This window comes from Aspergillus ibericus, assembly GCF_003184845.1.
Source record: "Aspergillus ibericus CBS 121593 unplaced genomic scaffold BO80scaffold_22, whole genome shotgun sequence".
Lineage (NCBI taxonomy): Eukaryota > Fungi > Ascomycota > Eurotiomycetes > Eurotiales > Aspergillaceae > Aspergillus > Aspergillus ibericus.
Window position 1 is genome coordinate 153645 of NW_020292120.1, and position 24976 is coordinate 178620.

The following is a 24976-nucleotide window of genomic DNA, read 5'->3' on the forward strand; positions in this document are numbered from 1 at the left end:
GAAGCAGGCAAGTATATACAACGAAGGGAGAGGGAAGTCGATTAGAAGACGGACTGTAGGTCCTGAAAAGAAGCAAAGAGAGAAAAGTGAGGAGAAGATGGAGAACGCTAGGATGAATGATCGTTCGCTCAATCCAGGAAGGGAATGGATCGAAGGAGGAGAGCAGAAAGGGACAGTGAATGCGAATGGATCTGGTTGCGGAAGGGGGCCGTTGGGATCGTCAGGCAATAGCGGGAAACGGAGACGGGCCAGAAGAATAGGAGGGTGCCGCAGAGCCGTCGTCAGATCTCGCCACGGTTTCAGCCACGGCCCGCATTCAATAAATGAAACGGTTGTCAGGCGGTTTATTTCTCAGATAGGGGAGGGCGACACAGAGCGAGGCATGCCTCCACCGGATCAACACTTGAAATCCGTACCACACGTGGGTTGAGGGGAGGATGGATAATATGAAACACGGCGGCCGGAATGTTGGTCACTTGTCCCCAGACTTGATATTTATCTCTTCGGTGACGTCGGAGACCGTTGGGCTCCTGAGAGGTGAGGGTGACACACCACCAAGCGCCTTGAGTTCAGGTACCGTTAGGACCCAAAGCCTGATCCGTCAACTTGTCAATCACCAGTTGCAAGAAGGGCCCATGACGATGATCGCTGTCGGTCGTAGGGCTGTTCCCAATCAGGGAAAAGCAAAAGAGAAGCGGTAGTGATGACGGAAAGGATCGAGTTCAACGGGTGAGCGAACGACGGCATCTTTATATCAGGCCCGGTTCCTTTGGTGCCAGTCGGCTGACACCTGGGGAGCGACCAGACCACGCTTGCAAATGACCAGCGCATAGGAAACGAACTGCGTGGAGTCGTGAGTTAGCGAAAACTAAATCCGTGACAACAGGAAGATCCATCGCAAGACAAGTTGGCCGCCTCCCCAATCTCGAGCCATGGATGGCACCAAACCTGCGCTGGCGAGCGGGTCTCAACGCCCACTCGCCTCACGGTGGTGCCCCTGCAAGGCCACTTGGTCGCTGGTCGGGACGCTCTGCCAGTGCCCGCTGGCTTCCACGCCGGGCTCATGTAGGTACTCGCCCTGAGGGCCCCCGGGTTACACCGTGATAGGGTCAGGATAATTCTCTTCTTCGCGGAACACAAGGGTCTAGCCAAGCGGGCGAGCAGTTGCAGTTGCCTGTTGATCCATCCGTGGAGGGACCGGTCAGTCTTCGTGCATAAGGGTTGGGAACGACGGAGATAAGTCGGCTCGCAAATCAGAGTTATCAGACAGGGTCCGGGCAAGAGGCGGTAAGGTTAGTTGGAGATCGGGCAGGCATCTCATCATGGCTCCAGCTTCTCATCTCCAATGGTGCCAGTGAGAGAAACCAAATCACACTTCCTCGTCATGATGGCCTTTCCTTCACCGTATCGTATCATTCGTAATATCCACGGTCACGTGCATCCACACTCCCGACGGGGGATGGCGGCCACCACGCCTTCTTCCACTTTTCGCGTCTCCCCTCCTCTCCAACTCATCATCCTCCGTGGTGCTGTCGTCGACCGAGCCATCCGTTGACCCAGGATGAATTAGCTGCATCCCGCTCTAGCCCTCGTCCATTCCGGCGCCACCACGTCCCATGTCGACCTTTGATGGGGCCGTCCGGGGTAGGTCTATACTTCCGGTCCCTCATAAGCTAAAACGGCCCTCTAACGCATAGTAGAATTTCCCTCCATTCAGAGTAAGGATTCGATAAGCCCCCCGAACTGTGGGATGCCGACGCTGAAATTCTGCAGTCGACTACTTCTGCAAGAATCCTGACAGACCACCTCCCCTCGCCTGTTTCCTCAGTCATGTCCATAGTGACCATCTTCACGGGCTGGAGTCCTTCAGGACTCCATTCATCTATTGCTCTGCAGCCACTCGAGAGGTATGTGCTGATTGGAGGCCTGTGACGCAATCTCATACCCTCTCAGATGCTCCTCCGCATCGAAAAGTATCCGCATCGTATGAACTTTAGCAAAGGCATTCTAGAGTCTCGAAGACTGCATTACAAACACCTGTCTAAGCTACTGGTACGTTTTACCTAGCAAGGAACTGACCTGTCAGCTCACTAGAGCAGAGACCTATCCCTTTGAACACCCCAACCGAGCTAGAACTTACCCCACGGCTGTCAATCCGAGTCACTCTATTCGATGCGAACCATTGTACAGGCGCAGTCATGTTCCTGATAGAGGGTAACGGGAAAGCTATCTTATACACTGGCGATATCCGTGGTATGCAGATTCCTCAAGAGCTACTGCAGGCTTGTATCTGATGATCTCCAGCGGAACCCTGGTGGGTTAACAGCATCACCCGGAACCCCGTTCTTATCCCTTACACTTTGGGAAACAAGCGGTTGGACAAGATATACCTCGACAACACCTTCGCCCGTCCATCACATATCTTTCACGCTTTTCCGTCCAAGGCAGAAGGCTTGAAGGAGTTATTGAAGAAGATCCAGTCGTATCCGGATAGCACTACATTCTACTTCCGAGCCTGGACATTCGGCTATGAAGAAGTTTGGATGGCACTTTCGGCGGCGCTCAATTCAACGGTGCGTTTTGCACTTCAACAGTCGGTGTTCTTACTGATGCAGCCAGATCCACGTGGATCGATACCAAATGGATCTTTATAGGTCACTTGCCTCACAAGGTGTCAATGATGCCACATTCCTCTGTGGGTACGAACTCGGAAACAGGTTCATTCCCGGCTGCCTTAGCGAGGATGAAAGCTCCCGCATCCATAGCTGTGAGCCAGGTGTTCACTGCCCTGCCGCAGCTTCTCGGGATACCGTCTACATCGCACCGATTGTCAACCGGACAACAGGCGGCTCAGAAATGCCGGAGATCGGAGCAGGCGGGGGAGGCGGGGATCTATACCAAGTCCACGAACTGGAGCTCCCAGACCAATCAGCTCTAGAACAGCTAGAGAAGCTTTGTCTTGAACGCATCCATGACACCAAAGCCCTTTCACAAATACGACAAGCGCTTGTCGATGCGTTCCGATCCAAAACCAGAGTACTCTCTCTCGACAGCTACGGGATGAAAGATGCACACGACATGTCTCTAGAGAACTTGGTAAGCATACTGAGCCGTGGTCGTCCAAACGAGGAAGACTGGTCGGGCAATGCGAACCAGCACACACATCTACGAGATGGACAAGGCAATCCCCTCCCTAGGATCATTGTACGCATACTCCACGTTCTCGCTTCCTAGCCACCCCTAACATCTCCAGCACTTCCCCTACTCCCGCCATTCCTCTTACACCGAACTTTGCGACCTCGTCTCCGCCTTCAAACCAAAAGATGTCCACCCCTGCACAGTTGACCCAATAAATTGGGACGAAGAAGTATCCATACAATCCCTCTTCGGTCATCTCTGCAGCGGCACCGCATTCGTCCACGACCAACACATGCGAGACCTGACAGTCAACGACCCAGACCTCCGCGCCAGAAAACGTGCCCGCTACGAGGGCTCTTTCAGGATGCAGTCAAGCCAACAAACATCAAGCATGGTAGATGGTAGTATCCCAGAGCGCCCTCGACCAACCATGGCCGAGCCACAATCTTCCTCCTCAGATCAAATCCCCCTTCCATCGTCCTTTGACCCAATCGAAGAACCCTCCCCGATACCCGTAAACGAACCCCTCACCATCCCGGCCTCAACCCCAGAGACAGCAAAGGCACGACGAGACGAGATCCGTCGCGCCTGGCACATTCTCAACAACGCCGACCCCTCCGAGCGCTCGCTCTACGAGCTCGGCTCCCTCCCTTCCTCCTGGACGAACACCGACGAAGAGACCGAACCCCCCAAATCAGAAATCGATCCCACTCCTTATCCGCTGCCCGACACTCCACCGAAGACCAAACCAACACCTAAAGACAAAGACCAGGACATAGTAGTAACTCAATCATCCCCCGTCAACACTAACCCAGACCCACAAGCCACCCCCACAGAAGACCCCTCCGAAGAATCAAACCCAGACCCTGCCCCCCAACTATACAGCCAACTCAGCCAATCCCTCTCCCTCAGCTCATCCGCATTTGAGTCCCAAGAATCCGGAACCAGCATCGACCCCGACCACCAGGAAGACTTAGACGAAGAGGTAATGACCACCATTCCCAACTACGACGGCACAGACGATCGTCATCATACTCGACGACAACGTCAAGATACGAGACGATCAATATCAAGTCAGATCCGTCGAGACGCATACCTTGCCGCCAGAGCAGATAGCTTTGATGCCTGGGCGTCAGTTTCACTAATGTCGACGGGGAACAATCATACTGAGGAGGAAATTGAACTCTGATTTCAATTTCTTCGTTTCCTATTTTTTGTATGAATACCTTTGTACATGTGCTTGATTATGCTTAGATAGGACAGTGTTTGCGTAGACATAACGTAGGAGTGTCCATATATGTCCAAGAAACAACCATAGTAATAGATAGTACCCACTAACTGCTATGTTTGAAAAAGACAAGTAAAAAAGAAAAGAATAAAGGAAGAGATTCATCCAGTCATTCATCCCATAATCTCATCATCCCACTAGCCAAATCACTATATACACATCTCCCATAATACTTCCATCCCATCCCATCCCCCACCAAACCACACTCCCTATAAAAAGAACATATCGAAGAAAATCTATACAACAGAACGGCATATCAAAACAGAACAAACAAAAAAAAACAACTGACTATCCAGATATTCAGATATCCACATATCTCACAATCCAACAATCATTCAACCCACCAACATCAAAAAAAGGTATCTAATAAACAAAATAATCCTGAGTCAGAGGCAACGTGCCCGCGGGCTCGGCATCACAGAGCATGCCATCGGCCTCGACGCGATAACTTTCCGGGTCGACTTTCATCTTCGGCATGATATCGTTGAACTTCATGTCGGCTTTGCCGATGTTGCGGCAGTTTTTGACGGCTTCGATGCGTTTTTGGAGGTTGTAGGTTTGGATCACGCCCGCGTCGAGGGAGGCTTGGGAGACGAAGGTGATGGAGGTGGAGGGGACGAGGGCCTGGGTGGGGTGTTGTTAGTGGGAGGTGGTTTGGAAGGAATGGAGAGGGAGAGGGGTGGGAGGGGACTTACGCCAAATTGAGGGCGCATGATGACGGGTTCGACGGTGGGAATGGAGGCGTTGGGGTCACCCTGTAGATTATTAGTATGTTTGGGCTGGGTTCTGTGGACGGGTAAAAAGGGTCGTACCATCTTAGAGACTGCAATCATGCCGCTCTTCACGACCTGGGATGGCTTCACGCCGAACGAACTGGGCGACCAGAGTACCAGATCGGCGATCTTGCCGACCTCGATACTGCCGATCATGTGGGACATACCCTGCGCGATGGCCGGGTTGATGGTGTATTTGCTGACGTATCGCTTCACGCGGAAGTTGTCTGCACCGGTGCCTTCGTCTTCCGGCAGCGGACCGCGCTGCTCCTTGTTCTTGTGTGCGGTGTTCCACGTCCGCAGGATGACTTCACCGCAGCGGCCCATGGCCTGAGAGTCAGAGGACATCATGCTGATGGCGCCAAGGTCGTGGAGCACGTCTTCGGCGGCGATGGTTTCGGCACGGATACGGCTCTCCGCGAAAGCGACATCCTCGGCGATGTTCTTGGACAGGTGGTGGCACACCATTAGCATGTCGAGATGTTCGTCGAGGGTGTTGAGGGTGAAAGGACGGGTGGGGTTAGTGCTACTGGGGAGCACGTTGGGATGTTCCACGACAGAGATGATGTCCGGGGCGTGACCACCACCGGCGCCTTCGGTGTGGTAGGTATGAATGGTGCGGTTCTTGAATGCTTCAATGGTTTGCTCAACAAAACCGGATTCGTTCAGGGTGTCGGTGTGGATCATGCATTGGACGTCGTACTTGTCGCACATTTCGAGACAAGTGTCGATGGCGGCGGGCGTCGAGCCCCAATCTTCGTGCAGCTTCAATCCGGCAGCACCAGCGTAGATCTGCTCCTCGATGCTCACACCGCCGCAGTCGTTGCCTTTACCGGTGATGCCGACATTGATGGGCAGGCGGTCGCAGGCCTGGATCATTTGGCGCATGTGCACGGGACCCGGCGTGCATGTCGTGGCGTTGGAGCCGGTTGAGGGGCCGGTTCCTCCTCCCAAGAACGTCGTGATACCTGAGGCCAGCGCTTCATCCACCTGCTGGGGACAGATGAAGTGGATGTGGGTGTCAAAGCCTCCGGCGGTGACAATCTTATTTTCTCCCGCAATAACATCGGTTGAGGATCCGACTACCATGCCCGGGGTGACACCGTCCATGATATCGGGGTTTCCAGCTTTACCGATTCCCACAATGAATCCGTCCTTGATACCAATATCGGCCTTGAAGATACCCGTCCAGTCGATGATCAGAGCGTTTGTGACAACCGTGTCCAGACAATGCTTTGTGGACTTCTCAGAAGACTGGCCCATGCCATCACGAATAGTCTTGCCTCCACCGAATGTGCACTCGTCTCCGTAGGATGTATAATCCTTCTCCACGCGAACCCAAAGGTTGGTCAATCCCAGCCGCACCAGGTCACCCGTAGTCGGGCCGAACATTCGAGCGTAGACCTCGCGCTCCATCGAGAAGGGGGTCACTACCAGCGCACTGTCGGCAGTGGGCTCGGGAACATGGGCAAAATTCTGCACTTGTAGACGGAGCATGATCTCCTCAGCACGGGCAAGGTCGACCTTGCCCGAAGCAATGCAATTACCTCCACGGATAATCCGGTTACCTCCAATCTCCACGAGTGTGACCACCTTAGTGTCTCCGGGCTCAAATCGCACCGAGGTGCCGGCGGGGATGTCGAGGCGATATCCGTATGATCGGAGACGGTCAAAGTGCAGCTGCGGGTTCGTTTCAATAAAGTGGTAGTGCGATCCAACCTGAATGGGCCGATCACCCCTGCTCATCACCTTAAGCTTGATTCTCTTCCTTCCCTCATTCAAGATGATACGCTCGTTCCTCACAGGCAGGATGGCACCGGGCATCTTCTCGGGTTCGTAGTCGGCCGGATCGGGATCGGGGAACGCATCTGCGGGAGGTATGGGGAGAAAACTGCCGTAGAGAGCCTTTTCCAGGTCTCCGTCGTCGCTACTGATAGGGTTGTGTACGGTCACGAGGTAGGTACCGGTGGTAAACGTTCCTTCGACCTGCAATTCGACTAATGTCGAGACGACCGATGGGAGGACGTGACGACGACCCAGCATGGTCTTGCCGATGGACATGAGATCGGCCACGGAGTATTGTCCATCGCGGATCAGCTGTGGAGCGGCGGGTTAACGAGGTGATTGGGAGGGATCCTCGGGATGGTTGGTTACCTCCTGCAGGTTGGACGAGATCAACGCCTAGACCACATTTTATCAGCCATGTTGTGTCATAATGAACCGCGTGAACCTAAGGCCCGGGTGCAACGTACCGTGGCTTCGGCATGGTTGAGTCGGATACCACGTGCGAGCCGGCGCTGGGCCAGGAAGCCCAGCTGGGAGATGACGAGCTTGTCAAGCTGGCAAGGAGAGAGTCAGTGGGCGTTGAGAATCTTCAGACAGCGATGGCAATGGAAACGCACCTCCTTTGGAATCAGATGCATCCTGGGCGGGCAGGTAGTGTCAAACGCCCTAGAGGGACAGTCAGATCGCAACCCGGACTCGGTTCAGAGTTGACAGGCAGGACCGGACCCAGAAGAGGCTCGGGGGAGGAATTTAAACGCGACGAGGGGAAAAAGCGCGCCGGATCGGGAGGTGAAAGTGGGTTTGACGGCGATGGAGATGTGGGGGGGGAATCCCAGAATTCGCATTGTCGCATCGACGCATACACTGCAAGGGAGACCGATAAGCGGTCGCGTGCACTGATAAGCCCGGCATGGACCTATGGCAGCCCGCCTGGACGAGGGTGACTAACGGCTTGCAGTCAAGCTGCAGCCCGTCTTCGGGTCGCTTGGAGGCCATCGGCAGTCGCCGGGCATCTCCACTTCATCCAGTCCATCTTATTAGTACTACTCCGTCCTCTAGTCTCCTAGACTCCTATAATATAGTACATCTTATGGATGACATAGTAGGACATACACAGTATTGTGTTCAGTGGATACTAAGAGCGGTGGTGGCAGCAGTAAGCTCAAGCTTTTCCATTCAGAACTATCAGTGACCCAGCACCCCCAACTAAAAACACCCCGCAAAGCGCACTGTCCGACGCCAATCAGGCCCGAGAAACACAACAACCCCGACCGCAAGACCCAACCAATCGATCCGTAATATGCTACACCCAGTGATCATATCCAAACTTGCAATTTACATCATGTAGCCGGGACATAGACGCCCAATTCCATTGATACTCCGAAATTAGAACCCATCTTACTCCTCACCGCCGGCCTCGCTCTTGCGCTTCTTCTTGGTGGCGCGCTTGTTCTCACCAGCGGCAGCCTTGCGAGTGGATGCGGGGGCCTCCTGCTCCTCCTTCTCCTTGCGGGCAGCAGCACCGCGCTTCTTCTTCTCCGGCGATTCCCTCTTCTTCTCGCTAGGGGTCGACACCTCCTTGGCGGTAGGCTTACCCTCGCTGCGGCGACGCTTGGTGCTGCGCGGGGGAGTGGGCTCGCGGACCGGTTCGGGGGAGGACTCCTCCTCAGACTCTGCTTCAGACCCCTGCTCCTCCTCATCAGACACATCGGTGGCCTCGGCACCCTCAATGCCCTGGTGCAGCTGGCTGGCAGCCTTGGCGTCATCCGAGTAGGGAAGACCAGCCTTGTAGGCCTTGACCTTCTCCTTGTAGACGGCAAGGTTGTCCGCATACAGCTTCTTCCAGACCTGCGCACGAGTTAGCAATGACCCAATACACGGGACTAGCACAAAGGTCAAACGCACCTCCTTCTGGGCTTCGGGCATCTCAGCCCAGCGGCGAGTGCCCTCGTCAGAGACCTCCTTGGGTTTGGCATTGGAGCCCAGCTCCTCCGCAATGCGGGAGCGGTTGTGTTGCATATAAAGGAAGAAGGGGGTCAGGGCGCGCTTGGGGGCGTTCGGGTCCGGGGGAGCACGCTTGCGCTTCTTCTTCTCGCCCACTTCGGACTTGGCGCCGGGGCTGGAAGGGCGCGCGCCGAGCAGACCAGACTCATACAGAGAGCTGGTGATACCACTGATGCTGCTAATGTCCAGGCTAGTGGGGGTACGGCCCAGCACGGTATCAGCATGGTTCATATAAGCCTTGGTCAGCTCCGAGACAGCTGCCGACAGTTGCACGAGGCTAGAGACAACCTGAGAATGAGTTAGTGGGGCTTGTTGGGGGGCCGAGGTGGCGACTGCGCGAACGCCGGAAGTGATGGCATTGATAGCAATGGTAGCACGGGAGATGGGCGCCACCAGGGTTGCGGCAGGTAATGAAGGAGGCGCCCGGGTTGGGGATGACCGTCCGCGCCGGGCCATGGGGAAAGGCGTGGCGCGCAACGAGGGACGCGTGATGGAATTACAGAGCGAAGGGGCAGCGGACAAAGAAAGCCAAACCCAGAGGGAGGAAGGAGGTAGTAAAGCGACTCAAAAGCAAACGCTAAAGCCAATAGTGCACTGCGTGAAACTTGGGGGGGAAGTAGAAGCAAAGGGCCAGCGTCACGAAGAGCCCGTCGGGGCGGCTTTGTTTACGGACGCGTGGTGGTGAAGGCAGCGCCCGGCCACCATAAGCTTAGGGAGGCAGCCGGCGTGGCGCGCCCACGGGAGGGAGGCAAAAGCGAATTGGCAAAAAGACATGGAGAATAAGAACTTACACTGTCGCGAGTGCGGGTAAAATCCTCGATGTCCACCGTGATGGTGGCATCTCTAGCCTTGGAATCTTCCCGACGAGACATCTTGGGGGATGCGCAACGGGGGGTGGCGACCACAGTTAACGGATGGATGGGATGGGATGGATTGGGGGGGCGGCGGTAATGATAGGAAGAAAGAAGGAGGGAGGGAGGGACGGGGAACCTGAAAAAAAGAAGAATTTTCGCTCGCTAGCGGGGTCAGTTTAGCGGGACGAGGCCTCCTAAATACTGCCCGCCCGCAGCTGGCCACCCGCAGCTGCTTTGGGCTTAGAAACTCTCGCCTCCCTCCCATCGTAGCCGCCGTGACTTTAGGGGGGTTGAGCGCTGCCGCTGCCCTCCCCAAGCTGCCCGCTGGCCCCAGAACCCCCTACTCCCTAACTCCCCGAGACCCCCGACCAACTTGAACGACTCGCCCGCGACAGGGCCCCTTGGCCCTGGCACCGAGCCTGGCAACCCCTCATGGCACCCGACACCCTGAAACTCGCTGAAACCCACTACTGTAGCCACCACCATCTGCCCCGACCGTCAAACCTCCTCAGCCTCCCCCCCCCATCCAACAGAGCAAAACGATCCCCAGTATCCTCCAGTTCTCTCCATCTGCGAAATGTGAACAACAAACAAACCCACATAGCCCCAGCGCGTATGTCGCATGGACCCCCTCAAGCTACTTACTCACTTACTACTGACTTTCCACTTCCCATTCTCCAATGGCAGCCCCGTAGATGTCCTCATGGTCAGCCACCCACCCACAACCCACCCGGCACCATCCGCGCAGCTCCAGAGCGCTACCCCGCCGCGCCCTGCCCCCGAGCGCAGCGCGCACCCAACCCAGCTGATCATGACCTTTATGTTGAAGACGCGCGCGTGTTTATGATTTATCATGTTGGGGTTATTGGTGGGTAAGATGATGTATTTGTTTACTTAGTTATGTAGATGACTTCTACTTTTTCCTTCTTTTTTTGTAGTATTGGTGTTTGTGAGTGGTGATGACATATATTTATCTGTGCGGGGATGGTCGGGGACCTGATTACCTATGGAGCTGTCTGGATTTTCAACGAGGATGACAGGTAATCGTAGAGGAGGCTGAAGTAAATGCTGTCGCTGGAGGTGCAGGAGAAGAGGAAAATATATATTTAGCCCTCTTGGTGATGATGGGGCTTGTTGCTGGGTCTCGTGGTTTGTTTGCGCTGATGCGATGCCTTGTTTGCTTGGTGGGGTGCGCTCGAGCTTGGGTGCTTATCTAGTGAGGGGTCGCCGAGTTTAGCCCTGCTGCTTAGGGCCTGCCAGGTGCCTATTTTAGGTGACGCTGCCTAGTGCGCTTTACATGGTGCTGGAAGCAAAACACAACTACGAAGAGGCTTTCCCGAAGCAGACAAGTTGGTATATATTCCCACCAGGAGCTTGACTCGCTCAAATCGTTCTAATATGACAATGTCCAATTCAAAAAAATACAATGCAGCCGTCATGTACTCTTCGTCTAGAACTTGAAAACCTGCTCCTTGGTGTAGCCCAGCTCCTTCAGGATACCCGACAGCTCGCCCTGGTCCGTGGGGCTGACCTTGGTTCCACTGATGGCCTTGTACAGACCGGGAGGTCCGCACACGAAAAGCTTGATGTTCTCCTCCTTGGGCTCGGGCAGGACGGTCTTCAGGAGCTCCTTGCTGATGTAGCCCTTGCCGCCGGTCCACTCCTTAGGGGGGTTGTCCAGGACGTAGAAGGCACGGAAGCGACGGGGGTAGGTGTTCTCGAGCTCCTCGAATTCCTTCTTCAGGAGGATGTCCTCCTCGCTCACGTTGCCAAAGACAAGGGTGACCTTGGTCTTGTCGTCGGGGTTCTTGAAGATCTCACGGGCAAGCTGGTACATGGGGGTGATACCGGTACCACCGGCGATCAGGCAGATGTGGTTGTGCTTGTTGGGCTCCCAAGCGTACTTGAGGATGGGGCCCTTGAAGTCCAGGCGCTGGCCGACGTTCATGCTGTGCAGGTGCTCGGACATGGGTCCGTTGGGGTAGACCTTGACGACGAGGTCGATGTAGCCGGGGGTTTCTACGCGAATCAGTAAGCGTTCAATGGGGGGTGAGGAGTAGCAGGGACATACCCTCATCGCTGGTGGGGGTGTAAGGGCGGATGACAGCCTTAGCATCGGCGGGCTTGAACTTGGTCAAGAGAGCAGCTGCAAGGTCATAAGCAAGACGGTCCGATAATTCCCGAGCAGGGCGACTCACAGGCGATCTGAAGACCAGAGACAGCCTCCTTGTCCTCGAACTCAAAGCGCAGACGCTTGGTGTTGTGGTTCAGGACCTCAATCTCCGACAGCTTGAGGTCAAACCATCCTTGGTCACCACCCTTGAAGACCTTGGCGCGTTCGACGACGGGGGCCTCAGCGGTAGCCGAGTTGTAGCGGTACAGTCCGACACCGAGACCGGCGGCACCGACAGCGGCGTAGATGGGGGCCAGGGAGAACTTGGCCTTGGGCGCTTCCGTGGAATATTTACGGAAGCCCTGTAAGCCGCATTTAGCACAAATTTCGGTTGCCGGTAGGGTCACAGAAAGTGCGAAAAAGAAAACCGGCGTGCTCAGTCCGAGAGACTTACCTGCTTGAGGGGCTGAGCACAGCGGAAGGCTTGACGAGCGAACATTTTCAAGGATCGACAGACACCAATGCGGGCTCAATGGATGGTGGATGAGGGAGGGAGGAGGAGCGGAGGGCGAGAGGACCTTCGGCAAAAGCTATTACTTAAAGCTCCTCCCTGTCGGACTCCGAAGCGCCGTTCTCGCACATGACGCAATGGGGCCGCCCGCCGTGCCTGGCCGCCTTTAGTTATTTCCGCCCGGATGGATGACTAACGGGCCTATCCCGGCGGTCATTGGCGGGACTGGCTTTGACACCATCAACACCCTCGGATGATGAGATTCTATCCATGGCATATCAGTACTTTAGCTGGAGGGAAGCTATAGACCACCTCCGGGGAGAAGAAGATAAAAAGCCTTACTGTATCATCTCCTACTATTGCCATTTCACAGTCCCAGCCAGTCAGAATATCTGTGCTTACCCATCACAGCCACAGGACGCATGGGCTCAACATAGTCGAGCTCTATCGGAAAAACATAATGGAGTTGAAGTTGATTCTTGCTGGAACCTGGCTAGACACCTGGCTAGCTATGCGATAACCCGGAAGTCATTTTTTTGGGCTGAAGTGGGCATTTTAATGTCGCACAAGTGGTAAGTAGATTGTAGACGGTTGCTTGCGAATCTGACCACCTACGGAGTACATTGGAGACAGTTCTGCCTTAAAGCTACTGCTCATGATAATCTGTAGTCATAGCCGAGACAAGTCGAGCACGATGGCAACCCTGCAATGAATGTAATGTCGACTGTCATCCTGTCAACGGATATAGCCCAGTACCCACCATGCATATATCCGAACCATCTACGGAGACCGAGGACGCCATCCGAGATCATCGTCTGTGTCAGTCTTTTAGAACTCAGTACACTGTCCCACAGGCGTACCCATATTTAAGAAAACAGGCCCGGATGCTGGGGGACATATTACTGATGCATATGGACGAACGATCTGGGGACCCCCAGGAAGTCTTGAAACCCCGGGTTTCGGGTGTACCGAGGAATCCGGACATACACATGGCCCAGCTACGATACACTACAAAATCCCATCCAGAGATAACTGAAAACAATACCCCGGTATTTTTTGATATAACTTGAAAGGGTCGCTGCAGAGGACTTAAAGAGACATAAAAACCATCCGTCCCATTACCTGGGTTGAGGATACACGCCCTGTCCGCGTGATCCGCGTCCTTCGTGCATGCTATGGCCATAACATAGTCATTCATCCAAACACTCCTTTCACCCAAACCCAAAACCTCACATTTACGCGAAGGTAGAGGGACGAGAGTAAGCGAACACCTTCTTGCTGCCAGAGTCGCGGTGGGGCAGGGGGAACTTGAGGTTCTTGGAGAGGAGCTGCTTGATGTAGGGGCGGCGGATGGAGTCGGCGTTCTCGATCTCAACAACCTTGAGGATCTGTAGGGCGAGAGTTAGATCGTACGTCTTGGACAAGACAGGAGGAATCTCAACGTACGTGGATGGAACCGAAGCGGGCACGGTGACGGGCAGCCATATCCTGGTAGAGAGCCTCAACGGCCTCGGTGCGGCTCATCTCACGGAACTCCTTGTACATGTTGTGGGTGCCGGAGCGGGAGTCGTAGCGGAGCCAGATACCGAAGTTCTTGACCTTGGTAGGGCGCTTCTCGTTGATCTGATGGAGGAAGAAAGGCGTCAGCCGACACTCCCGGATCTTGGCTTCAGGAAGGCCAAACATACCACGTTGATGCTGACGATCTCACCGTTGGCCTTCTTGACCTTACGGAGCTGGGTCAGGAAGTACCAGAACCGCGACTTAGCGACGACGGTGTTGGGCGCAAAGATGCGCATGCGGTACAGCTTGGGCGTGGGGTTAGCCTCGGTGGGCAGGTGACGCCCGATGACCTGGTACTCGGTGAGACGCCCTAAGGATCCCAGTCAGCCAAGTCCTTCCATCCGGGAGCTGTCTCATGCAATGGCTTCGATCGGTGCGGTGATTCCGTGCGAACGTCGTTGACTGTCGTGCGAGTTGTCGGTAGGTTGCGTTATCTTCAATGGTGTGCCGAAACATCTTCAAATTTCGTCTTCCGTAATATTCTCTTTGGTTGAAAAATCCACCTTCAATCCTTGCTTTTCTTTTTTCTTTCAATCGCCCTTCACTTCCATTTCAAACAGATTTGACTGTATCCGATAGCGCCGAGATGTGGTGATTTCGCAGGAATGTCGTTCAACGATCGCAGGGAAACATCGCAATAGCCGATCCACCAACGGAGACAACAGAGAATCATTAGAGAATTTCACTCACCCATCTGGTAAATTTGGTCAGTAACAATTCTAGATGTCGATAAGCAGGACAAAAAGGTAGGGCTTACTTTGATTGTTGACGCTGTAGTGGTTAGTCGACGAGAGGTGTGCCGGCTGGACTCGTCGCGGAAAGGAGGATTTTTGGAACAGTTGATTGTGAGCTAGGTTTAGCCCTGCTTAGGGCTAAGCGACCGGGTGGCTTGGCCACGCACCTTTCCCGTTCTGGCTCACCAGCCACAGCCTGTGTGGCGGAGGTGATTAGATAAGGCGCTTGCCTTGACGGCGCCGCTATTTCCCCACCTCCTCCGATCGCGTCGGCGGGATCAGATGGACCTGGAACTCGGGCAGTGACGACGAGTCTTGGTCTCCGTCGCTCGGGCATACCTACAATCGTTGTGGATGCAAGCCTACCTTTCATTCCTTCCCCACAACCTCCGGACGCTTGCAACTATCAGCCATGTCCTCCGTCTTCGATGACTTCAAAGAAGGCCAGAAGATCGGCTCTGGTCCCCGCCTCGCATCAGCTCTTACCCCCGTTGCACCCGCGGAGTACCCCGATCGGTTGAAGTCGTTCTACTACTTCTCCAACGCCGTCCATGTCTCCGCTGACCTCCGCTACTCGTTGTTCCAGGCCAATGGCTTGAGGCTTCCCAAGCAAGAGCAAGGTGCTTGGGTCGATATCTTCACGTCGTATTGGAAAACGGTGGGGGAGCTTGTCCGATTCGACGACGCCCCCAGCCATGCCAGCTGGGGGAAAGTGTTTGAGGCTTGGAAGGAAACGGCAAATCTTTTGATCAGGGGATACTCGTCGAACGGACTGCAAGCTTGGACAGTGCCATGTCTATATGTTGTCGGAAGATATCTGCGAATCTTTGCCATAAAGGCAGATGCGGAACTGGCTTCCCAAGACTCTGTCGCTTTTGACGATCGCTTTCAGGATGATGCTACTGCTGACGTCAGGAATGCGAAGCTGGAAGAGGCTACACGGGTGCTCAATCGAATGTTCACGCTGTGTCTCAGTGACAGGTAGGCTGTGTCCGGAGGGGTTTGGCCCATGCTAGTGCTAAACACTGTCTAGGGCTCCGATCGAAGAATCACGGAAATGGGGAGTGTATGACACCACCAATCTACTGTTCAAAACATACTTCCGACTCAATACCGTTGGCCTATCTAAGAACCTGCTGCGTGCCCTCAGAGCCTCGTCCGCCGACCTCCCTGACGCGGACGCTTTCCCGAAGTCCCACATTGTCACCTTTGAGTACTATGTCGGAGTTATACACTTCCTCGATGAAAATTATGCTGAAGTATGCGATGCACCTCTATGTCGGAGTAAGGTGACTGACTGTTAGTTTTAACAGGCTGAAGAGCATTTGTCGTACGCATGGAAAATGTGCCATATAAATGCAATCAAGAATCGGGAGTCAGTGGTCCCGATACGGTCTCCGTTCTACCGTGCTGACCATTCTAAAGGTTGATCCTCGCCTATCTCGTGCCCTGCCACCTCGTCACCACACACACTTTGCCGAGCAAGAAGCTTCTCGCCCCGTTTCCTCGCCTAGAGAAGCTCTTCCGCCCTTTGTGCGACTGTATCAAAAAGGGAGACCTGGGCGGGTTTGATGCCGCGATGACGGCGGGTGAGGAGGAGTTTGTTAAGAGGCGCATATATCTGCCCCTCGAGAGAGGACGCGATATCGCCCTGCGAAACCTTTTCCGAAAGGTCTTCATTTCTGGTGGATTCGACGAGTCCAAAGATGGACAGCCCCCGATTCGGCGCACGCGGGTTCCCGTCGCTGAGTTTGCAGCAGCCTTGAGAATCGGTACTCATGCGGATGAAAGGTCCCGGGTGGACATTGACGAAGTCGAGTGCCTATTGTCAAATCTTATTTACAAGGTGAGTGCGGCGGATTCACAATCCATGGAGAAGCATCCGACTGATTAGTTTGTAGGGATTAATGAAAGGTTACATCGCCCGCGAACGTGGCATGGTCGTGTTGAGCAAGGGTGGCACCGCATTCCCTGGAACCGGCGTCTAGGCATGATGCCCCGCTGTTATCAAGCTATGTGATGGCGGCTTTCCCACATTCTTCGCTCAACCGCACCCGGTCATCCGTATACCAAACACGCAGACGGCAGTGATTCAAAGTCAGGACCGGCAAATATAGCAGGAGCATCTGCATCATAATCATTAGCGCTGACCAGCTTGCACTTGTGGGCCATAGCGGCTCAGGAGCAGCTCCTGTACGCACAGGTAGCCTTGACGGCCGCCTACTGAGCCTCATACCAACAGTTACAAGGGTATATCGTGAGTGACATGCTGCGCGGATAGACGGGTCATCCAGTAATTGCTGGTCATGTCTCTTCCTTGACTTGTTCTTAGACCGCTGAAACAGCTGTAATTATATCGGTTTAGACTCATGTGAACACCTCACCACTCACGGAGGAATGAATTTCAAAAATACAAAGTCTCTTCATGAATCGAGAGGGTGTATGATACAAGGGCGCATCAAGCAACAACTAGATACCCATACACGCATAAACCCAATCTACGATAATTTTCGATGACGGTCCATCCCTACCCAAATTCCCAATCATAAGCCAACAAGTAATAGAAATAATAAAAGATCAGCCCAAACCAGCAGGGTCCAACTTAACACGTATCATCCGGCCTCGCAGCCTCCTCAAGATCATCCTGCCCAAAGCAACAACACCATTAGCCACGCCTCCCAACCCACTAATCGGAAATGTAAGGTAAAGATACCATGTAGAAGAAAGACTCACCATATGATTACACATCGCAACAAAGAGATCAAAAAACAACTTCCCTCCCTGTTCCATCTCCATCTGCATGGTCCCGCTCCGCTTAAACGTCCCCCGACTCCGAATAATCAACGCCAGATAATGCGCCCGCAATTTGGACTCATTGTCGGGTGTATGGGCGTATGCGTAGCGCGCACTGGTGAGGATCGTATGACAGGGGATGTTTGAGTGGAGGCCTTGTTTCTTCAAGGCGAGACGTTTGAGGAGCTCGAGGGAGTATTTTTGGGCGGCGCAGCTGTACATGAAAATACTTTGTTAGGGCGATTGGGTTTGAGTAGGGGGTGGGGGGTGGGAGGACATACTAAACAGCCGTGTCTCGTAAGATTTCTGCCCCAGCGGCAGGCACAAAGAGAGTAGCCCCGGGGTCTGTGTCCCTGGGGTTGGTGTTGGTGTTGGCGGTAGCTGTTTCAAGATCCCATGTGTTGTTGGTTTTATCGTGGCGGAGACGGGGATAGTAGTCTCCACGGTAGAGATATTCGAGGATACAGGAGAAGATTTCAGGTTGTTCGTCGGGGAGGTCGATGGGTTTGGAGGCTGATGAGGAGGAGGACGAGGCAGAGGAGGGGTCACTGGGGCGATTGCAGAGGGCTGCGAAGAAGGGGGATACGCAGAGGATATCTTTGTGGGCGGCGAAGAGGCGTTTCGTGGGTCCAATGGTGAGGGTTATGACACCTTGGTTTAGGGAGCTGCTACTGCTATGTGTGGTCTGGGTTAGTGGATTGAGGTTGGGATTTTGGAATTGGAGGGACGGACCTTCCATCAGGGGGGGTGTCCGGGGTGTGTCGGCGATGGAGACGTCGTGATGTGATGACGGATTGGTCTCGGGACCGTGCTTTGGACTTGCCGGCTCTGTATCTGGAGGAGAAGCTGTCCGGGTGGTGGGACTGGGAGCGTTTTGTGGAGAGCATTCTGGGGCTGTTGGTGTTGTTGCTGGTGAGATAGCCTTGTGGGGGCTAATTTGGGGGGGGGGGGGGGGGGGGGGGGGGGGGGGGGGGGGGGGGGGAGTTTCTGGGGAGAAGGTGGCCAGGAGGAAGAAAAAGTCTAGGCTGGAGATGGGATCAGGGGTCCTTTGCGATTATAAAACCCAGGTAGGAAGGAAGATGGTAAAACCGCCGACAGATACAGGTATATTTGACCTCTCCTTTTCTTGCGGTGTCGGAAAGGGGCTATCTGGACAGTCGGCCACGAGCACAGGCCATCCATCATCGTCGGACGAGGGCCCGAAGGAAATTGCTCGTCCTTTATCTTTCAGACCCTGGTCAAGTGGGAGTGACAGGTATCATCTCGACCAGGGTGATGGCGTCTTCTTTGTGCTGGTCTGGCCAGGCGACGACGAGGGGAAGGTCAGGAACGCGTAACGGCAGGTATCGGACGCGTAAAGTGGTTTCCTGCATCGCCAAATGATCGCGCTGTCACGGGGGGAGCCATTGACCAATGATGACCCGGGGGGGAAGAAAGGGGGGTGGGGAAGGAGCGGGTTGAGCGAATCAACCACAGAATTTCTGGTCCGGCGTCACCCGGGATCGGCGGAGCACTCGATGCATCCAAGATCGGGCACAGGCTGAGCCGTGGGTGACAGGGAAGTTCCTGGTCATCCAATGCAGCGCCGGTTGACTGGTCGCACTGGCATGGCTCGTTTGGTCCCATTGGAGGGGATGGGCTCCCCGGTCCCGCACGGATCAGTCGTTGACTCAGAATTTTGACCGGATCGGGATCATGGTCATACTCCAGCTGCACTCTGTAGTGCCCAGGTCGGCGTCCTGTAACAATGTGGTACGAGGTGCACTTGGGTTTGCATGCAGTGTACTGGTGAAACACTGAAGGACTCGGCCACTGGTGGGTTGTCGTCATGTTCTCTGGATGTTGGAAGATACGACTCCTTCTCAATTCGATAGCTTCGCTTCTACCCCCCATGCGACTGAGTTACAGAGTTATGCAAATATGATTATGTTGGAGAAAAATACAATCAAAGTTGCTTATATGTACAACCATGTGCGACCCAGAGCCGTGCCTGCCCCGTCCAATTGCGCCTGTACCATAACACCCGTCTGCAAATTGTGTATCCGATTCCCATTGTTGTGTGGAGATGTGCCTGCACTTGTATCGGTCAAACTAAAGAAATACCTTGCGCGCCTCCCGGGGGTGGCTCTCGCTGGGGCAATAAGGGCACTTGAACCTGCTACCCTTGCACAGCCGTTTGAGTGACTCCTCGGCGATGACATGCCCGCAGGGCATCATCATCGGTGGGTTCTCATCAGTGGTCTGCTCCTTTGACACAGGGCAGACAAAGATGGAGTGGAAGAGGTACGACGGCGGTAGCGGGATTTCGACCTAGATGGCATACCAGTCAGTTTGAGGATTGCATCATATCTACGCTTCAGGTGGCTTACCGGCAGCTCATTCTCTGTGGTCCACTCAGTCCGTTTGGCTTTCATGATCGTTTGCAGCTTCAGTAATGTGGGCAGCGCTATCGCGCCAGCGGTAGCAGCTACATACAAGGGCGAGTCCGCAGACAGCCCAAGGAGCGAACAAAACTCTCGTGTGAATGAGTGTGCCACATCGGCCCAGGCCGATGGGTTGTTGAAGATATTCTTGTACGGAGAGTCTTGCAGATTGGGGCAAAAGGCCATTGCACCCAATAGCTGCTGGACCTCACGTAGGTATCTGGGCAGGAATGAATGAAACTCCCTCCTGGCGTACTCCAAAGCTGCCTGCCGCCCTCCATGACTCGGTCCTTGCTGATGCTGCCCACCATGGAAAAGCCAGACGAACTGCAGCCTGCACAGTTCGAATTCCAAATTACTACCTCTCGCTTCCAAGGCCTCCTTGTTGTCCCTTGACCACTGTATCGCTGGCAGCAGGTTGTTGTTTTCTTTGAGCTCGTGGAGGATATAGTACATGGTGGCAAACTGCTTCCGCACCTCGCCAGAAGGAACTTCGTCGAGATCCAAGAGCGAAGCCGCACTATCCGTAGCGCTTAGACCTGCCTCCTGCTGCTTCTTTATCGCCTTCTTCTCTGCCATCTCGGACAAGAAAGTCGCCGCGACGGAAAACTGTCCTTCCCGTAGAAGGTGCATGGCGATAGCTCTGTTGATATAGTGTTCTTGGGACGAAAGGACATCATGTTCGGTGCTTGGCAAAGGCCTGTCTTTGAAAAGCTGAAAGAACCATTGTGGTTAGCGTGCGCCATTCACCGTAGGAGGCCCGGACCATGCTACCTTATCTAATGATTTGGAGTATTTATTGAGACCGCTGTGTGTTTCTTTGAGGCTATCATTGATGGAATCAAACGAGGATTTGACGGGGTTCTGGAGTTTGGCGAGCGTGATAGCAGCTTGACTTGGATCTGTGATGGTCCTCGTGATCAGTATAGTTCCGGGCCGGGTCCGCGCAACAATCCGATAAGGTGTACCCACCTGCAGCAATTGCATTTCGTGCTGACTGAAGCAAGTCTATGGTTGACTGCACCGACTTCAGGCCTTGAGCGGCCGTGATTTTCCGTGAGAGCCGGTCGTGCTCTTTCTGCACTAGCTCCATGATGAGGTGAACGGCGAAAGTGGTGTGTTCCGACAGTTACCGCACCTTCACGACGGCGCTCGCTGTAGCCATATGTAAGGTGAATGTGATAGTTATGTCGCTGCCAGAACCTGTGGCGGGGATATCAAGAACAGCGAGAATTCCAGTCAGGTGGGCTTCAACTCGCGGTCATCGGAGCAGGGGCAGATGAGGAGAAAGAGGAGGATGGGCCGGGGTCGCCCAATGGCTATTACGACATGACCCATCACGTGCCCTACCCCCGCCTCGGCCCGTTTGCAGTCAGTCACGCCGGGTCACATCTTGTCACATCCACCGCCTCCCTTCTTATCATTCCATCGAACGCTAGCGATAACTATCCCGTGAATAGTACGGAGGATCCTCTCGAGCAATGATGATTGCTTCGAAGCCTCCCTATGAATGCTATGAGATGATCTTTCATCTCATTCCACCCTTTGGAACTGGAGGGTCTCCGATCATCGGTTACACTCTTCCTGGAATTGCTTTTTCCCTCGCCAATGCAGCGAGTCGCCGACTCCAGATGCCAACGCATGCCTGGCAAGCTAACCAACCAACAGGGAGCTGTGTCTCACCCGGCCATTTCCTATGCCTGATGGCTCCCCCTTTGCCCGATGCTGGGCCGGCATCCTGCGTTTGATCTTCGAACTTCCTGCTCCCACGCCCCCTTTCGTCTTCCTGCATCGGGCCTCTAAAGCACAAGCCAGCAAATTGTGCCGGCTTGATTTCGGCTCTGATATCCAAGGGTTGAAAGGGGGCACCCCTCTTCTTGTAGAACTGCAGAATCCTGCCCAGTGTCGTACTGGCATCTCCAATTCATTTGCAGGAGCCATGCCACCTCAGCTCCATATCAAGCCCCCTACCCAGTAGAGACTCGGATATATGGTAGACGGCTCATTCAGCGGGTTGACACTGCATGGAAGAACTACAAAACAAAAACATGTTGGTTGTGCAATCTCTATCCCTTTACGATGGAATGTGGTGTCTGCAACCTTCTCCCGTATGTTCGCTGCGGCTCAGAATGATATCAAAGGAAATTTGAGGCAAGTATACTGGATAATGCCGAGAATTTGTGTGCTTTCAATAATTATTTGTGCTGGACGTTTCTGTAGCATGTTTGGAGCCACTTTTAAGGCCCGGATTGCCCCTAATACTTCGATCTGACGACCCCGAACTGTCTTCCACCCATATATCCAAGATATAGGAATGATCAAGGGGCTTATGACTTCATAGAAGATTGCTTAGTTGCTTGCGGAGTGGCACAATCGGAGTGTCAAAGCCCTTCCAAAGTTCCATGGACTATGCGAGTTCACAAAAACAATGGCCCAAATCGTGTTTAGAACCTCATGGAGCCACTCCTGGGTCAAAAAAAAAAACGGGGGGCCAGCCAGCCAGGCCTCAAGACATGAACCGGAGAAGATGCGAATAAAAGATATATGGTAGAGGCTGCACCTTTCAAGAGAATAGTTAGCAAAGCGGATGATTAACTGTCCGCCAACGCGGGTGTATGGGAATGCTAAAGGTCACATTACGAAGAGCGCCAACTCCGTGGGGATGCTAATATAAATGAGTGACGCCCATTTTGTAGTGCTCTGGCGAAGGTGCAATTCTCTGTCACCCTGATGACTCAAGAAACCAATGGCAATGCGTGAAAGCCTATTCAGAAAGAGTTGACACAATATCTGGTGAAGCTACCTGTGACGGGCTCTCTTTGACTGGGACTTGTAAGACTTACTTCACGCCCCGCCCAGGTAGCTCTACTTAATTCACACAAACCTTCTTCACGTAAAGTTACGAATAGAGCTATGGCTCCTCAAGTATGTATGTGCACCAATGTAATAATAATAGACCTCACTGTATCCCCACACATCGAAACAACCATTTTCCTTCCCTATATTGCACCTGATACAGTTGGACAGCATCGGACGATATCCCTGCACACCTCTAGATGGGATAACTCAGCCCAGTATCAGGGTTAAACGGCCACCAGCACTGAGCCGCCCGAGTAGCAGACTCAAACGTAGCAGATGGATGCTCAGGGGAAACCTCTCCAAGATCAAAGCCGCACGGTTGTCTGCGTCTGTCAGTCGCCATCTCGACAACATGCCCCGTTAAGTAGGTAAACTTACGCCAGAAAAGCACAGGTGTATGAGGAATTGTCGGGAGTCACAATGGGCAACAGGGTCGCATTTTTCACGCTGCAAGCTGTGTTAGGAAGGGTGCTGTGGATGGAAAGTATTGATCAGGGACACTCACGCAAAGGGAAGTTCGGTGCAGGTCACGGGAACAATGCTGGTGTTGACGATGGGTACTTGGACCACGCCTTCCCGCAGATAGGTTGCAGAGGTGTATGGGGCTTCGGAGATGGCCTGTGTGAGGAGAATCAGTGAGTTTCCGAGGTTAGACAAGGAGGATTCCTCACAATTGAAGCATTTTGGGTATATGCGAGGGCGTGGCAGGCTAGGAGCCCCAAAGGCAATGCGACTGTGGATAGTCTCATGATGAGAATGGCGATGGTTAAGTGAGAACTGAAATCTGGAGGGCGTGTCAAAGTTCCTTAATGTCTTCAGTGAGATTGCTATTGCTTTTATAGACTGCAGACCCGTCACAGACGTCCAGTCTATCAAGCTCTTCGACATATGCATAGGTAAAACATGCATATTTAGCAAAAGCACGAGGCCGCATCGGTTGGTCACTGATACAGCAAGCTCTGCAAGTAAGCCTCACATGGATTCTTTTGGCCTATAGAAACGAAGAAGCGATCCGATGGCTTCCGGAATGTCTGGTCTGACATGCATGTCTTAGCTTTCAGACAAACTCGATGCTCTCCGGTGCTGACTGTCAATTCGCGGCTCATCGACACAAGAAATGAGCAAAGCTTAGCCGGATCCAATAATCGAGGAACTTACGACCCATGTATATTGTATGCAACTATACATGTTTCTTCGCTATATTTAGCACCAGTTTCATCTCCTCTTAGGCGAGCCCAGACCAGCACGAAACCTTTCCCATCCTACTTATTGGTGGATACAATGCCAGTCCCGCGAGATAGGTGCCCGCCTCCCCGCTCCGACATCCTTCTACCATCCTTCATTAATCTAACACACGAATATACACCAGCCCCGCTTCTGGTGCGGACGACGAAACCGCATACCAGACGATTGAGTGCTTCAAAGGATGCCACCAGTCGGAACTATCTCAAAGTCTGGTTCGATGAAGTAAAAGCGAAGAGTAGAGCTTTCCATGATGTGCAGCTACCGGGGCTTGGGCGAGCTGATCGTCGGTGTCGCTGAAAAACCCCCGGCGCTGTATGGCGCCAGGCACGCTTCGACTTGATTCCTTAAGTTCTTACTTCAGAGATTGGTTCAGAAGCTGGCGAGAAGTTTTATATCTGAATGGTCTGCGGCGATAATTTCAACATAGTTCATAATTGCATGTAAGTAACCAGCAGATACTAAGAGTAAAGACTATTCTGTTTGAGTCGCAGTCTGCTCCCTGATACCATGGACCATACCCTAAAGCTACCATATACACCCCTCTGCACTAGACCAAAATTAGCGACCATTTCTCATTTCGATGTATAATTCCCATGCCAGTAGCAACTCTGGTGAAAGGCAATACCTAGATCACTGTTATCGCGCAAGTCAGCAACATAGACACCTTCTGACCAATCACAGCCGGGCCAACACCTCGCTTCCGCTAGCGTCCCCGGTGGGTCCTCCCGAAAGCAGTATATAAGCTTGCCGCACCCACCAAACTTTTAGAATTTTTTTTTCTTTCTTTCTCCATCCTGGTGCACGGGTTTTACACGTGTCAGTGAGGAGACATCCGAGACCGTGTTTTTGCTAGTTGAAAACTACCTAGTTTGACCGCTCTCCTTGGTCTTCGG

General features: G+C 53.6%; 9 protein-coding genes across 9 annotated transcripts; 2 read left to right on the plus strand and 7 right to left on the minus strand.

Annotated features, from left to right (window-relative positions):
* Nucleotides 1–1511: 1511 nt before the first annotated feature.
* Nucleotides 1512–4327, plus strand: BO80DRAFT_502502 (putative DNA repair protein; the record flags this gene model as incomplete). Its single annotated transcript, XM_025724328.1, has 8 exons — nt 1512–1644; nt 1701–1718; nt 1774–1907; nt 1954–2052; nt 2100–2253; nt 2305–2573; nt 2620–3204; nt 3254–4327. The coding sequence occupies exons 1-8, from the start codon at nt 1617–1619 to the stop codon at nt 4325–4327; spliced, it is 2361 nt and encodes a 786-aa protein (XP_025574761.1). The 5' UTR covers nt 1512–1616.
* Nucleotides 4328–4442: 115 nt separating this feature from the next.
* Nucleotides 4443–7800, minus strand: BO80DRAFT_408081 (urease Ure). Its single transcript, XM_025717830.1, has 6 exons — nt 7602–7800; nt 7452–7538; nt 7354–7380; nt 5239–7296; nt 5122–5181; nt 4443–5050 (listed from the first exon to the last, which is right to left on the minus strand). Exons 1-6 carry the CDS (start codon nt 7620–7622, stop codon nt 4790–4792), a joined length of 2514 nt encoding a protein of 837 aa, XP_025574762.1. The 5' UTR covers nt 7623–7800; the 3' UTR covers nt 4443–4789.
* A 333-nt stretch (nt 7801–8133) lies between these two features.
* Nucleotides 8134–9997, minus strand: BO80DRAFT_425599 (HMG-box). Its single transcript, XM_025719554.1, has 3 exons — nt 9780–9997; nt 8890–9276; nt 8134–8832 (listed from the first exon to the last, which is right to left on the minus strand). Exons 1-3 carry the CDS (start codon nt 9858–9860, stop codon nt 8383–8385), a joined length of 918 nt encoding a protein of 305 aa, XP_025574763.1. The 5' UTR covers nt 9861–9997; the 3' UTR covers nt 8134–8382.
* Nucleotides 9998–11174: 1177 nt separating this feature from the next.
* On the minus strand, nt 11175–12531 carry BO80DRAFT_425600 (cytochrome b5 reductase family protein). The gene is made up of 4 exons (XM_025719555.1): nt 12410–12531; nt 12041–12317; nt 11914–11988; nt 11175–11861 (listed from the first exon to the last, which is right to left on the minus strand). Exons 1-4 carry the CDS (start codon nt 12452–12454, stop codon nt 11293–11295), a joined length of 966 nt encoding a protein of 321 aa, XP_025574764.1. The 5' UTR covers nt 12455–12531; the 3' UTR covers nt 11175–11292.
* A 1170-nt stretch (nt 12532–13701) lies between these two features.
* Nucleotides 13702–15136, minus strand: BO80DRAFT_445506 (60S ribosomal protein eL20; the record flags this gene model as incomplete). Its single annotated transcript, XM_025721491.1, has 4 exons — nt 13702–13854; nt 13913–14089; nt 14155–14339; nt 15130–15136. 4 exons carry the CDS (start codon nt 15134–15136, stop codon nt 13702–13704), a joined length of 522 nt encoding a protein of 173 aa, XP_025574765.1.
* A 39-nt stretch (nt 15137–15175) lies between these two features.
* Nucleotides 15176–16751, plus strand: csn12 (the record flags this gene model as incomplete). The annotated part of the gene is made up of 5 exons (XM_025715816.1): nt 15176–15744; nt 15797–16022; nt 16077–16138; nt 16189–16609; nt 16665–16751. 5 exons carry the CDS (start codon nt 15176–15178, stop codon nt 16749–16751), a joined length of 1365 nt encoding a protein of 454 aa, XP_025574766.1.
* A 400-nt stretch (nt 16752–17151) lies between these two features.
* On the minus strand, nt 17152–18443 carry BO80DRAFT_408095 (BTB/POZ domain-containing protein; the record flags this gene model as incomplete). Its single annotated transcript, XM_025717831.1, has 4 exons — nt 17152–17407; nt 17497–17770; nt 17838–18230; nt 18289–18443. The coding sequence occupies 4 exons, from the start codon at nt 18441–18443 to the stop codon at nt 17366–17368; spliced, it is 864 nt and encodes a 287-aa protein (XP_025574767.1). The 3' UTR covers nt 17152–17365.
* Nucleotides 18444–19470: 1027 nt separating this feature from the next.
* On the minus strand, nt 19471–21250 carry BO80DRAFT_425605 (ubiquitin-protein ligase RMD5). The gene is made up of 4 exons (XM_025719556.1): nt 20952–21250; nt 20754–20881; nt 19926–20693; nt 19471–19866 (listed from the first exon to the last, which is right to left on the minus strand). The coding sequence occupies exons 1-4, from the start codon at nt 21070–21072 to the stop codon at nt 19648–19650; spliced, it is 1236 nt and encodes a 411-aa protein (XP_025574768.1). The 5' UTR covers nt 21073–21250; the 3' UTR covers nt 19471–19647.
* A 1347-nt stretch (nt 21251–22597) lies between these two features.
* On the minus strand, nt 22598–23858 carry BO80DRAFT_425607 (uncharacterized protein). Its single transcript, XM_025719557.1, has 4 exons — nt 23510–23858; nt 23344–23456; nt 23217–23285; nt 22598–23161 (listed from the first exon to the last, which is right to left on the minus strand). Exons 1-4 carry the CDS (start codon nt 23585–23587, stop codon nt 23032–23034), a joined length of 390 nt encoding a protein of 129 aa, XP_025574769.1. The 5' UTR covers nt 23588–23858; the 3' UTR covers nt 22598–23031.
* Nucleotides 23859–24976: the final 1118 nt, after the last annotated feature.

Excerpts from the sequence above, each read along its gene's own strand:
- BO80DRAFT_425605 (XM_025719556.1), bottom strand. The coding sequence starts at position 21,072 with ATGGAGCTAGTGCAGAAAGAGCACGACCGGCTCTCACGGAAAATCACG. Across the intron at positions 20,882-20,951 it reads ACGAAATGCAATTGCTGCAG|ATCCAAGTCAAGCTGCTATC; the intron begins GTGGGTACACCT and ends GGACCATCACAG. Across the intron at positions 19,867-19,925 it reads CCACAGAGAATGAGCTGCCG|GTCGAAATCCCGCTACCGCC; the intron begins GTAAGCCACCTG and ends TATGCCATCTAG.
- BO80DRAFT_408081 (XM_025717830.1), bottom strand. The coding sequence starts at position 7,622 with ATGCATCTGATTCCAAAGGAG. Across the intron at positions 7,539-7,601 it reads TGCATCTGATTCCAAAGGAG|CTTGACAAGCTCGTCATCTC; the intron begins GTGCGTTTCCAT and ends TCTCCTTGCCAG. Across the intron at positions 7,381-7,451 it reads TCAACCATGCCGAAGCCACG|GCGTTGATCTCGTCCAACCT; the intron begins GTACGTTGCACC and ends AATGTGGTCTAG.
- BO80DRAFT_425600 (XM_025719555.1), bottom strand. The coding sequence starts at position 12,454 with ATGTTCGCTCGTCAAGCCTTCCGCTGTGCTCAGCCCCTCAAGCAG. Across the intron at positions 12,318-12,409 it reads GTGCTCAGCCCCTCAAGCAG|GGCTTCCGTAAATATTCCAC; the intron begins GTAAGTCTCTCG and ends TGCGGCTTACAG. Across the intron at positions 11,989-12,040 it reads CTCTGGTCTTCAGATCGCCT|CTGCTCTCTTGACCAAGTTC; the intron begins GTGAGTCGCCCT and ends ATGACCTTGCAG.
- BO80DRAFT_425607 (XM_025719557.1), bottom strand. The coding sequence starts at position 23,587 with ATGAGACTATCCACAGTCGCATTGCCTTTGGGGCTCCTAGCCTGCCAC. Across the intron at positions 23,457-23,509 it reads ATACCCAAAATGCTTCAATT|GCCATCTCCGAAGCCCCATA; the intron begins GTGAGGAATCCT and ends CTCCTCACACAG. Across the intron at positions 23,286-23,343 it reads TGCACCGAACTTCCCTTTGC|CGTGAAAAATGCGACCCTGT; the intron begins GTGAGTGTCCCT and ends CACAGCTTGCAG.
- BO80DRAFT_425599 (XM_025719554.1), bottom strand. The coding sequence starts at position 9,860 with ATGTCTCGTCGGGAAGATTCCAAGGCTAGAGATGCCACCATCACGGTG. Across the intron at positions 9,277-9,779 it reads TTACCCGCACTCGCGACAGT|GTTGTCTCTAGCCTCGTGCA; the intron begins GTAAGTTCTTAT and ends ACTCATTCTCAG. Across the intron at positions 8,833-8,889 it reads TGCCCGAAGCCCAGAAGGAG|GTCTGGAAGAAGCTGTATGC; the intron begins GTGCGTTTGACC and ends ACTCGTGCGCAG.